At 29.9% G+C, this 13,637-nt stretch overlaps 2 protein-coding genes and 1 pseudogene across 2 annotated transcripts; 2 read left to right on the top strand and 1 right to left on the bottom strand.

Annotated features, from left to right (window-relative positions):
* The first annotated feature begins 1,978 nt into the window (after positions 1–1,978).
* Positions 1,979–2,678, top strand: LOC148195555 (ethylene-responsive transcription factor ABR1-like). The gene has a single exon (XM_088094035.1). It carries the CDS (start codon positions 2,005–2,007, stop codon positions 2,506–2,508), a length of 504 nt encoding a protein of 167 aa, XP_087950161.1. The 5' UTR covers positions 1,979–2,004; the 3' UTR covers positions 2,509–2,678.
* Positions 2,679–7,003: 4,325 nt separating this feature from the next.
* LOC148195554 (uncharacterized) lies at positions 7,004–8,986 on the bottom strand (annotated as a pseudogene).
* Positions 8,987–12,761: 3,775 nt separating this feature from the next.
* Positions 12,762–13,364, top strand: LOC148195553 (plasma membrane ATPase 1-like). The gene is made up of 3 exons (XM_088095238.1): positions 12,762–12,815; positions 13,015–13,134; positions 13,242–13,364. The coding sequence occupies exons 1-3, from the start codon at positions 12,762–12,764 to the stop codon at positions 13,362–13,364; spliced, it is 297 nt and encodes a 98-aa protein (XP_087951364.1).
* Positions 13,365–13,637: the final 273 nt, after the last annotated feature.

The following is a 13,637-nucleotide window of genomic DNA, read 5'->3' as shown; positions in this document are numbered from 1 at the left end:
ACTGCCTTACCCCTTTTTCAATATAACTAACACTTTCACCACACAACAAGTATCAACATGGAAAAGAAAAAGTGAAGTCTGGGATGCAGATTTTTCTATGTCGCGTGAGCGCCAAAATTGAAGCAGGGAATGAACATGTAGCAGTTGGTGAAGCGTTTGACGATGACTGACTTGGCTGACGATGGTCTTAACTAGACAAATGGATTAATGAATGCGAGGTTCAATTTTCGCATGAACTTATATCATGATGAGTGTTCTTGGAATAGTGACTAAGTTCTCCATTAGTCGAGTTGCCGACTAGCCGAGTTGTCGAATTGGCCGAACTTGAGAAAATTGTTGTTTATCAAAGGATTTTTCAATTGATAATTATTGACAAATTTTTCTTTTAATAATTATTGACAAATATAAATTTCTATCAATAAATATTACTAACAATACTTTTATCGATGAATTTCAGTCTCTTAGAAATTCATTAAAAAACTATTAATGATAGATTTTTAAAGTTCTCAACAAATTTTAAACATCGATGATATTTTTTTTTTCATAGTGACATACATCTAAAAAGCATAGAAAGGTATAATAGTAATTAAACTTGTCAAATTAACTCATTTTATAGGATTTGACCCTAACACATGGGCTAGGACCAAAAAAGCCCATCTCTTATTAAAAAAGTTTACAAAGCCAAATATCCATAAAGTCTTATGGGTCAAGACCAGCCTATAAACCTTCTTTTTAGCATGAGAAAAATATATAATAAACCAAAAATTTGGAAATAATTAAATATAAGTGAAAAAACATAAAATTATAATAAATTGAAGATCCATATCATAAATATAAAATAAAACACATTGTTCATGATATATCAAATAAAACAAAATATTCCAATTTTTGCTTTCAGTCCAATAATTGAGAAAAATGATCCACTTTCAAATTGTCAATATCCTCCATGATATCAAATGGAAGAAACATCTCCACAACTTTGATAGATTTGACAAGAGATAGTTTAGCACATACAACAACTCCTCTAGCAATGACTCCAAATAGATCTAAAACTATTATCTATAGGGATTAATAGAATTAAGAGGGAGAGTTGTGCAACATGCTTCTCAATGATGTTAGCACTTTCTTGTACTTAAAAGATAAGATAATTTCACATTTCATTTATAATATATGCTTAAAATATGTCAAGTTCCTACAGTGTGAGCTAAAAGGATGGGGTCTAGCTCTATGAGATCAGACTGACCTTGGAACTCAAAGATAAATTAACAGCTCTAATAGTAATACAATCAAATAAAAGATAAATAACATAAAAATTGTGTTGAAAAAAAAAGTACTTTTTTGATAAAGAACAAACATTCAAAATGATTAATTAAAAATAGATTAAATTAATTTGACATATTAACTGTCTAGGTTTTATAGGAGATCAAAATACTAATTTCTATCAAATAACTATAACATATTATTACAATATATATATATATATATATATATATATATATATATATATATATATATATATATATATAATATTCATTTCTCGTTTTCATTACGTGTTATTTTCATTAATAAAATAACTTTAAATAATAAAACGACGTACATTTTTCGCCTTAAATATTAATGCAACATAATCTTTATTATTAGTTTATTAAAAGAAATTATTTTAATTTTATTTAAAAAAAATATGAGATCTGATTAATAACATCTAAAGTAGAGAAACAAAATTAAAAAAGTATTATTAAAAAAATATTTGAAAATTAAGTACAAAGAGATATTAAACATTATTATCATAATTTATTTTTGTATTTTTCACGTGGTTGAAATTTTTTGGTGAATAAAAAATGTCTCAAAACCCACTTTGCACGTGCTTTAACGAGTAAAGGATGGTTCTAAGAAATTGTCCCAAAAATCTGACAAAATACAACCTTAGTCGTATAAATATAACACATTATACTCCTAAAACGCATACACATATTTCATTTTCATGTTCCAGAAGACCAAAATCAAATGAATTTCAATACCACTCTCGAATCCCATGATTATGCTGTTCTTCAATCCATTCAACGCTTCCTCCTCGACGATACCCAAGACTTAAATGCACTCACGGCAGTTTTGGCCGCACCCAACGCCGTTTCACCTGTGGGGAGCGGCGGCGGATCCACGTCCACCCTTTTCACCACTGCCATCAACATGGAAGAGCGACCAAGTACTTCCACGGAGGCGCGTGAGGAGCATACGGCGGCGCGTGGGGAATGCACGGAAGCGGGCGGTGGACACGCGTCTTACCAGAGGTTCAAGGGAGTGAGAAGAAGACCGTGGGGAAAGTTTGCGGCTGAGATAAGAGATCCAAAGAAGAACGGGGCGAGAGTTTGGCTTGGGACTTACGACTCGGCTGAGAGTGCGGCTTTGGCTTACGATCGAGCCGCTTTTGAAATGCGTGGCTCCAAAGCTAAGCTTAATTTTCCTCATTTAATTGGATGCCATGAGCCGAGCCAGAAAGAGAATGGCTAAAGGGGATTTAATGAGTGGCGCCAAAATTTAAAATGAGTTGAGCTGAGTTAAATTGAACGATTCAGTAGAATATGAAGATGTGTATGAGTCATATTTATGGTTTATTTTGAGAAAAAAATTATTATAAAATTTCATGATATTTATCAATATATAAAGAGAACATTTAAGTATCTTATTATGTTCTTTCGTATTTTTGCAGGGTCATTCTATGTATAATTGTTTATAAGACTTTCTATTTTTCTTAGTATGAGTTTTTCATTTATTTTATTATTTTTGCTTATTTTATAATTTGAATATTTCTTTTTTAAGTGAAGTAATTTTGCATAGGATTATGTGATTCATTATTTTATAATTTTTCTTTACATTTTTTCATTATTACCTCATTCTTTCTTTTACACGTTTTCTTTCTTTCTTTCTCTCCTTCTTCAATTGTTTGGTTTTTTATTTTCTAATATGCTCTTCCTCCACATTATTTTTTACAATAAATTGCATTATTGTGTTTTGCCATGCTTACATTGTTTGGTGGTCCTCAAATCATTGCCCCTAAAGCAAAACATATGGATGTACATATCTATGATGACATTAGAAGGATATGTTCAATTGTATAGCTGGTGAATTTAGTGGTTTCTTCAATTTACGTAGTGGAATATTTTGGATGAAAGAAGAAAAGTACAGATCTAGGTTTTAGAAATTAAGGGACATGACTTATGATAATATCATCCAATGGAAATTATTTTTCAGAGAGATAGAAAATAGATGACCACAATTGTCTTGTAAATTTTGTGCGAGAGAAACTTTGACAATAATTTGAAGTTATGCGTTGAAGGATTCAAGTTTGGGATAAAAGCGAAAACATAGAAATATGAGAAACTTTGAATTATAACATCTTTCTTAGGAAGAAGAGAAAAAAAAGAAAAAAAATAAGTAGGAAACAAGAAGAACAATGAAGATGAGTTGTGAATAATAAGATACCAATGAATGAGAAGAAGAGAAGAATGAGATATCAATGTAATAATGGTAATATTTTTTGAATTTCCGTTTAATATATTGTTAATTTGTGAATTTTATGAATCTGGTAATGTTAAAGTATGTATTGAACGAGAGTCTCAACTGGAAAGTCATCATAACTCTATTAAACTCAAACTCATATAAATAATGAAGTTTAGGTGACAAGAGTTGAAGAAGATTCCTATGGTGACATTTGATATAAATGAGCACTTTTCTAACTAGGCTATAGTGAATTAATCATGTTTTAAGGAAAAAATTTAGATTGAGTAAATATGCACAGATCATGATATTACACAATAAAGTTGCTGGAGAGGTGCAAAATTTCACGTGTATTTGACTCCATACATGTTATTCCAAACTTGAATCTAATGGTAAACTATGATTGAATGGTTTTATATGATATGTTGAATGATTGAATTAATTAGTGTATTGTTTGAGCTATAATTGTTAAATTTTCATTAACTTACTTTTTGTTTTTATGGTGTTGAGATATCTACCTCCAATGATTGTACATTATACATAAACATAAGTAATGCAATTGAGAGTGAAGAACAATGATAAGACTATTGAGAGTTAAAGAGGGAGTAGCTGTAGTTTAAGTATATAATTTTGTATTGTATATATACTTATAAGTTTGAATATGCTTTACACTTAATATGTAATACTTTAATAAAGTAGGATGATCTACTTAAAAGAGGTATTACATCGAAAATGTTAGGTTTAGATGAGAAAAGCAAAATGTAGGCAGAGATAATGAAAGTCTAGGAGATAGAGAAATTAGGTGATCTCTCCTTACTATATTCAATCATTTTCTCCACTCTGTGCAATACTATAATCATGTCCATTAAAGCACAAGACTTTTAGCACACACCAACTTTATTAACAACAATATGTTTTCTTTTAACCTTATTATTTACAACATTATTTGCGTACACAGTATATATTTAACTTTGAAAAGCTTTTAATGTTATAATTATTTATCAACTAATGATATTATTAGTAAAAAAAACTATAGAATCATGCACGTCAACAATATAAACTATAAGAACTAACCTACTTAGAAATTTCTTTCAGAGACTTAAGTATTAACACTTATATTTCAAAGATGAAAAATACTAACTTTATTTGCCTTAATTTTATCACCTTTTAAACTTATACTATAAGGGATGTTAACAAAATTTTTGAAAAAGTGTTAGCAAAATAACTTAATTAAGAAGATGGGCATAAATCAATGTAATTACTAAGAAAATAACTAATTTGAACTATTCTTTTAAGAATTTAAGTATTACTAAAAAATGTAAAATACCAATCAAAGTGTTTTAGAACCAAATGATACTACTAATAAAATAAAATTAATTACAAAGAATAAAAAAAAATACAAAGCCCATTTAAGGCCTTGAAAGTATATGAATACAATATTGGTGTTTAGTTTGAATCTTTTAATTTTAAATGTTAATGCTAGTATTCTACTTTTTTTAGAGACCAAAAATGGTGTTTTACTAAAAAAACAAGGAAAGGGATGAAATTTTAATTGGTTAAGAATTAAAAAAAAAGGAAACAAATTGAAATAAGTATTTAAATTAAAAAAAAATCAACTTAAAATTAAATGTCTATAATAAGAGTATATATTTTCATTTTAACACATCCAACATGTAAATATTGTTTTGGATTTGAAGTTTGAATAACGAAAAATATAACATCTTACCTTTTTTGTCGCTATGATAACTTTAGTTTAACAGAGGATGGAGATGCAACTACTTTGCTAATGAGGTTTTTATACCTTTTTAATAAATGATTAGTTCTTATTAAAGCTTAAACTATTATACTAATACTTGAAATATTATTTATTTAATGAAACAATTTTAGAGAAATCACTTTCCCCGTTTATATAGAGTGGAAGGCGAGAATGAAATTATGTTATGGATAGTTTCATAGTTTATTGTGATGTACTTATCAAAATATACTATTTCTTATTTTTACTTGCATCACCACCAAATCCAATTAAAAAAATAAGATGATTCAAGAACATTATCTATCATAAAAAATATTTTTCAAATTTGTCAATTATATGACAATTTATTCACGGATTTGTCATTTTCTCGATTAATTTAGTTTACACTCTAAATTATATATTTGTAAAATATGAAGATTAGATTAACATAAGATACTTTTGAGGATGGAATTATAAAGTTAGAAGCATAATAATGGCCTTTGATAAGTTCTAGGTTATTTTGGAACCATCTCTTAAAGTGTTCTAATAATGATGTAATGTTTATAATAACACAACCATTGACTACACCATTTTTTTTAGTTCAAAAATTATTCTTTTTGTCTTTCCTTTTTTTGTGAGTTTGTGGTTGCACAAAAGATCAAGATGACAAATAATTCTTGTTATATTGTCTATTTTTTGAATTTTCTTGTTGAAAACAAAGATTAATATATTAGAGCAACAAAAAATAATGGATAAGTTATAAGGTGGGACAATAAAGATATGATTGCATTATTAATTAGGGTTATGTTGATGGTATCATTGCGTGAGTTTCTATATTGATTTCAACACCAACCAAAACCAGGCACTACTTAGAATTTTCTTCAATTTATTTTACTCTTTCACAAGTTTGAACACATTAACAATGGAACATCTTGGGATGGTCGAAACAATGTTTGAAACTTGAACTTCCATTTGGAGACCTAAACACTTGGATTTTGTCACATTTAATGATCGATACCGTGTTGAACACTTGCATGTTATTTATTTCTGAATAATAAAATAGAAGTGTTAAAAAATGTTTTTAAATTTATAAATTAAATTATATTAAAAAATAACATATTAACAAAATAAATAACAACAATTTCAATCAAATTAAATTTAAACATATACAATAAATAAATTTTAATAAAAATATATTAAATAACATTAAAAAATTAAATTATTTAAGTAATAAAAAATAACAAATACACAAATTTTGAAGCATGTTCGAAACCAAGAGTGACAACGGAGGACGAAAATGGAAGGAGAAGCGCACGGTGGTTGAACTCTAGTCTATACTTTTGTAGCTACTTCCAAAATTACAAAAATACCACTATATTTCTATAGGCTATGTATTTTTTTTTAAATTATAATATATTATGTGTAATTAAATACAATTTTTACACTAACAACTTTATTGGCTATGCATTTTGTATCAAACTTCTCCACCAAAGGAATTTCTTTTCTTCTCATATTTTATCCTCAGATTAATTTCATCTTCTTTTTCTATAATGTTCATTCTTTATTCATCCTCCTTTTGTACTTATTTATTTATAGGCTTAATTACCTACTTAGTCCCCATGTTCAGAGGTAATTTGCTGTTTAGTACCCGGTTTTAAAAATGTAGACATTAAGTCTCAAAATTGTCAAAATTGTATGAATTGAGTCCCTTCCGTTAAATGGCACAAACGGAGTTAACTCCCTAGCTGACGTGGCGGAGGAATCTTCATTGTTTTTCTTCTCTCATCTGATTTTCCTGAAATGCCCCAGTTTTTTCTCTCTTTCCTATATTTTTATTAAATATTTATTTTTTTTCTCTCTCTTTCCTCCGCAACCTCTACCTCCAAACAACCACTTCTCTGATGAGTTCCTTCGCTTGTCTCACTTGCCCTTGTTCGTCTCACTCACTTGGATTATCCTCCAACAACTTCTCCGGTCAAATTCTTTTCTTCGTCAACAACTTAACCCACCTCACTGGCCTCTTCTTGGAACACAACGCCAGCAGGAAACGTAGATCTCTGTGGCTCACCGTTGAAGGCTTGAAACCCCTTCTTCCCGCTCTGGCGCCGTCTCCCTCCTCCAATTCGACCCCGGCCACGACGGTGGGGCAGGTGTGTTCGGAAACGTGAAATCCGAGGTTGATGTTTGAGGGTCTGGTTTCGGAGTGTGGTGATCTTATTTGGGGTTTGGACTCAATTTTGAAACGAGAGAATTGGTGTTCCGTGGAAGTAGTTGGGCAGTCGAAAAAGTCAGAGAAAAAATGGTCCATTATTGCAGATGAGTGAGAAGTTGAAGATTGGGAACAGATGGAGTTTGATTCAGATGAGGTGAGATTTGGTTCCTCAAATAGAAAAGAGAAGTTATTTTTGGTGACATCAGAAGAGGAAGAGGGTGTGATCGGAAGAGGAGAGAGTTGTCCGAGAAGGTGCAGTTTTATTTGATTGAAAGCAGAAAGTTGAAGAGGTTTGCCATACAGCTGTTGAAAATATACTGTTATATTGTTATTAAATTTTCAACATGCTAGTTTTTTTATTTGAAAACAATGTTCCTCTGTAAATAAAAAGAAACAGCAAAAAAGTGAAAATCGTGAAACTTATTTGTTAGTGTTCTTTTGTAAAAGAAATTCTTTTTTTTTGTGTTTGTTGCAATTATTAAAATTAAAAAATATAAATAATTGAAATTCGGACAAAAATACATTTTCTTAATTATATTATAATACAAAACATGTATGTGATATAAAACTAATCAAATCAGTTTTGCATTTTAAAATTCTATAAGAATGTGTCGTTTCAGGAAAATGAGAGAGAAGATTAAAAAAGAAGAAAATAAGAGAGATTAAAAAAGAGAGATTAAAAAAGAGAGAAAAGGATGGGGCATTTCAGGAAAATCAGAGGAGAGAGAAGCAAAAAATTAAGATTCTTCCGCCACGTCAGCTGGAGTTAACTCCGTTTGTGCCCATTTAAACGGAAGGGACTCAATTCATACAATTTTGACAATTTTGAGACTTAATGTCTATATTTTTAAAACCGGGTACTAAACAGCAAATTACCTCTGAACATGGGGACTAAGTAGGTAATTAAGCCTTATTTATATTTTCAAAACAATCCTTATTTTATTCTTTCAACCTTAACTTCCCTTTCTAGTTTTGGTTTAATTGTTTACTTGATCCCTATCTTAAATGGTTTTTTTTAGTTTAGTACTCGATTTTAAAAGTGCATACATTGGGTCCTAAAGTTGAAAAAATTATATGAATTAGGTCCCTTCCGTTAAATTGGCATAAACAGAGTTAACTCCGCGCTGACGTGGCTATAAAATCTGATATTTTTCTTCTCTCTCATCTGTTCTTTCTACAACGTCTAGCTTTTTCTCTTTCTATATTTATGATTTTCGTAATTGTAGGACATTTTTTTTTCTTTTTCTCTTTCTGTATTTTGGTGGTGACGAGGGAGAAGTGGTCCTGGACGATGTGATGAGGATGTAGAAGTGGAGGAGGACGAATAGGGAGAGGATGGAAATGGAAAGAGCGGTGTGTTGTGGGAAGTGGACCACCACAAGCCACCACCGCAACCTAGCACCACCGCATCATCTTCATCGTCAATGTCGCCGCCATCAAACCCTATTTCGCCTCACCACCATCAACACATATATGCAATCAGAAAAACCCAATCTCGAAGCTACTGCCAAGCCGCCACACTCATCTTCTTCAATAGAAACCTCCATAGCTTCGTGTAACCAGGACACCACCGGGCCACCCCCTTCTCCATCATTCTCGTGCAACAACCTCCATTCTGAAATCTTCACCAACCTAAATCGCGTCGCTATTCAAGCCAGATGCATCACCCCCAATCTTCTGCACGAACCAGATGCATCATCAAAGTTGCGCGTCTCGCACATGCAAGAAGAGAAACCAAACAATCCAGATCCAAAATCACACAACCATCACACCTTTCCTCTCCCTCGCAGCGCCTTAAGAAACACGAATCATCTCCACAACAAGGCAAGCAAGTTGCGCCCTCATGACGGCCTAGGAGAAACCCTTTCTCCCTTGCATCAGAAAACCCCAATTTAGGTTTCTCCCTTGTATCAGAAAACCTCAATTTAGGTTGCGGTGGTGGCTTGTGGTGGTCTAGGGTAGAAGTGGTCCAGTAAAATGTCTATTCACTTTCTGTTGAGAAAAAAAAAGTCTATTCACTTTGCAAAATAGTATAACACAAAGACAAAAAAATATTTATTCAATTACTACGTTTAATTAATGTTGAGAGGAATAGAAAAGAGAGAGAAAAAGATGGCACGACGAGCAGATGAGAGAGAAAAAAAATGCAGCTAGGTCATCGCGGAGTTAACGCCCTTTCTACCAACTTAACGGATAAGACTTCATTCATACAATTTTGAAAACTTTGGGACACAATGTATGCACTTTTAAAACCGGCTACTAAACTGAAAAAAACCACTTAACATAGGGACCAAATAAGCTATTAAGCCTTAGTTTTTCTATTAAGACAATCCTCAAACCAAAATAATCCTTATTTCTATTAAGACACTATATATTTTATAAGTTTAAATATTTTTTTGATAAAAATTATAAACTCATAACCACTCATCATACAAATATACAAAAAATTTATTGTACAACCACCAGTACTTTTATTGTCAGGTAATTGAGTTGTAACTCTCGCAAGTAGGTTATCAATATAAGTGTCTTTCCATTATTCTTGCAAACTCAGACGAAATATACTGATGTTACTTTCCGTTGTTCCCCTTGAGAGCCCCGACGAAATAAATAGGTATCACTTCTTGTTACTCCCTTCAAAAGTCCAAAGAAAATTCACATTCGACACAACTATACAGAATTACTCTTTACCACCTTTGGTCGAGTCACAAACACATAAAAGAAAAAAAAATGTAAGTTTTTCCTACCTTTTAGTCATCACTTATTTCTTTTTCTCCTTCAAAAACCTTTAAAACTTTTTCCTTTTTTTTTTACTTGTCAACGTTATTTATTAAGAGTCTTCTCTCCCTAAACCTTATTTTTTTTACTATATTTATAAGTCTAATATATTTAAGAAAAACAAATAATAGATTGTCACTTATCTAATTAATATATATATATATATATATATATATATATATATATATATATAACAATATATAAAAAAATATATATCATAATATTTAACTATATTTAATTAACTCTCATTCTATTTCAATTTATGAGAACACTTTTGAATAATCAAGTTCAAAATGTTATCGATGGTGAAAATTCAAAATCAAAACTAACAACTAAGAATATTATGGAAATATATTTCAAAGTTATAGGTAAATATATATAAATATATATATATATATATATATATATATATATATATATTTAAGATTTATGTTTTATAAATATCATACTTGTATTTTGTAACATAAGTTGAAACTTATGAACACTTATTTAAATCTTAAGTAGGAATTCTTAACGAGGAACAAGTCAACCATTTCGTTTTCAATCATTTATTTCCAACACTTTATCTCTTTCATTTACTTTAATACATTTTCTTTGTTTCAATAATATATGCATATTTTCATATATTTGTTATACATTACCTCTACCAAATAAATTCAGATTAATTAATAACTTTATTTTTAAAGATATTTATAACATGAATTGATAAATTTTAACTATAGACTTATAATAAATAATTTACAACAGAAAAATATATATATACCTAAAAATTGCTTATCTTAGTCTTAATTTTTTAATACTATTAATTATTTGCATTTACGTAGAATCGACGTTATCTATCTCTTATTTTAGATAAGTTCGAACAAATCTGGTCATTACAGACGTAACCTCACCCACTTACAAAATTCTACAGTAAGCATATTCTTTTCACATTCTCATCACTTTATACACTAACAAAATTACATACTGTAATATTTTATTAATCATAAAAAAGGAAACTTAAATATGCTTTTAGTACGTATGAATATGTGGTTCAATATATTTTTAGTCCTGTAAAAGGATGTATTAATTTAAATTCTTGACATTTTCAAATTGTCATTTTTAATACTTATAACTAATTATAATTAATTTAAAATTAAACATGAAATTTTTTATTAACATAAGTAGAATAATAAAAAAAATTCAAATTAACATAAATAACTAATTATTTGTGAGCATGCAAACTCACATGACATTACTATATATTCTAACATCATCAAACACGATATTAATAATTTATTATCACATGAAAAATGTAATTAAGAAAATAAATAAAAAATATTAAAAAAATTTATATTATATATATTTTTCAAAATATATTATGTCATTATTTTCTAATCGTTAAAATAGTTTACGTGAATAATTATGATAATATAAAATTATAACTTAACTGTAAAATTCATTTTCTTATATAAAATTGTTACCCTGTTCATGAAAGATATACGTATATAGTTTGATCTCTCATTGTACAATTTGACCCTGTTACCATTCTGGCACAACATTGTATAAGATGATTAAAAGCTGTGAATGTGAAATCGTATTTTTCTTAATATAAAAAGATGTCAGTGACAAAGTACAGAAGCCAGAATAAAAATGTACGGTTGAATATTCATTATTATTTTATTGCATTTGATTTGCATGGCCAAATGACATTATGAACTTTGTATTCAAATGTAAAGAAATGAAGATGGCGGCAAAAATGGCAGATGTATGTTTGAGTGTAATAACTCCATAGCTTTGTTTAATACATCCACTTTCCATTGTAGAAGCTGGCTGGCCGGCGGAGTTACACATGCATATGCCACTTTTTGTAGCTTTCTACACCGTTTCTAGTTTTTGTCATTCTTGTTATTCTAAGCTCATCTTCTTCATTGTTTCACATTTCTCTTTCTATTTTTTTTGTGTATATAATATATATACATGTCATTCTTAGGTCATGTTTCATTTGAGCTTGAAAGAGTGTTCTGAGGATTTGGAGAGATTATCAAACCTCTTTGAGAGGTGAATTTCTGGTAATGCTCATAACTTTGGTGGGGCAAGAGAATCAAAATTTTAGTTTTTTGCTGTAGAATGGTTTAGAGCTCACTCTGTGAACTAGGAAAGTTGTAGTAGATATGCATGTGTATATGTTGTTTCTGTGAGGTTTTTCTGAGGGAAGACATTGGGAGATTAGTACTAAGAAGTTGTGAAGAAATTTATATAAAAGACTAAGATATCACTTCTAACCAAAAACGGATTTGGGTTGAAAATGATTTCTTGATATCTTATGAATATATTCATAATTCTTTAGTACCAAATCTCCTAGTACTTCTCGGAAAAACCTCACAATTTCAGATTTATGTTGTTGTCTCAACTGCAATATTTTTTGGGCATTGACAACATTTTTTATTATGTTTTGCTGATATGGTTCATCAATATCTATATTTAAAGGGTTTTTAACTGTGACTCAGAGCTCAAAAGTGCATATATTGTGTTGTTGGAAGAGAATAGAAGATAAGCAGCTTCAAAATGGGAGAGGGGTCTGTTGAACTTGATGCTATTATAAAGGAAGCTGTTGATCTGGTATGTGAAAACATATTATAGTTTCTTAAATGCAAATTATCAGTTAACACTTCAATGTTGGTTAATTAATCAGTTGGAAATTAATCAGAAGCTGTTTTGCTTTTGTTTTAAAAAAAGGTGATGATTAGTAGTAGTACATAGGAGGTATAAACCAAATTGGTTCAAGGAATTTGATGAACTTGGAATTTGTGACATGCAGGAGAACATTCCTCTTGAAGAGGTTTTTGATAATCTCAAATGTACAAGAGAAGGTTTAAGCTCTCAGCAAGTACAAGAGAGGCTAGACTTGTTTGGATACAATAAGCTTGAAGAAAAGAAGGTGAAAAGTCAAACTTCAATGCCTTTTTAGTTTCTTATTTCCTTTTCAAATTGTTTATCAGGTTTCTCATGAATAGCTTCTGCATGTACCTGTTAATGATTAAACAGGAAAGTAAGATACTGAAGTTTTTGGGGTTTATGTGGAATCCTCTGTCATGGGTTATGGAAGCTGCTGCTATCATGGCCATAGGCATGGCACATGGAGGGGTAAATCTTCACCTTTGCTTTTGAGTTTATACTATATATTCTCCATGGTATTGTTAAGTTTAATTTAATGAATGAAAAACAAAACAGCAATCTAACAGCTATGCTATGGATCAATTTGGTCTTTAATGTTACAATAAACTAATAAAGTTCATGCTATTTTTCAATTTTGCAAAACTTGATGTTGCTAAAGACAAATTTAGTCCATGATTATTTGACAATTTAAGTTTGATTCACAACATTGACATCACTAGTCTGTTTGATTCTTAACATTACTAAATCAATCAACACAGTTAAATC

Source organism: Vigna umbellata, chromosome 7 (genome assembly GCF_029865625.1).
Source record: "Vigna umbellata cultivar VRB3 chromosome 7, Vumbellata_1.0, whole genome shotgun sequence".
NCBI classification, from domain to species: domain Eukaryota; kingdom Viridiplantae; phylum Streptophyta; class Magnoliopsida; order Fabales; family Fabaceae; genus Vigna; species Vigna umbellata.
Note: the sequence above shows the minus strand (reverse complement) of the source record. Positions and strands in the feature narration are given on the sequence as shown.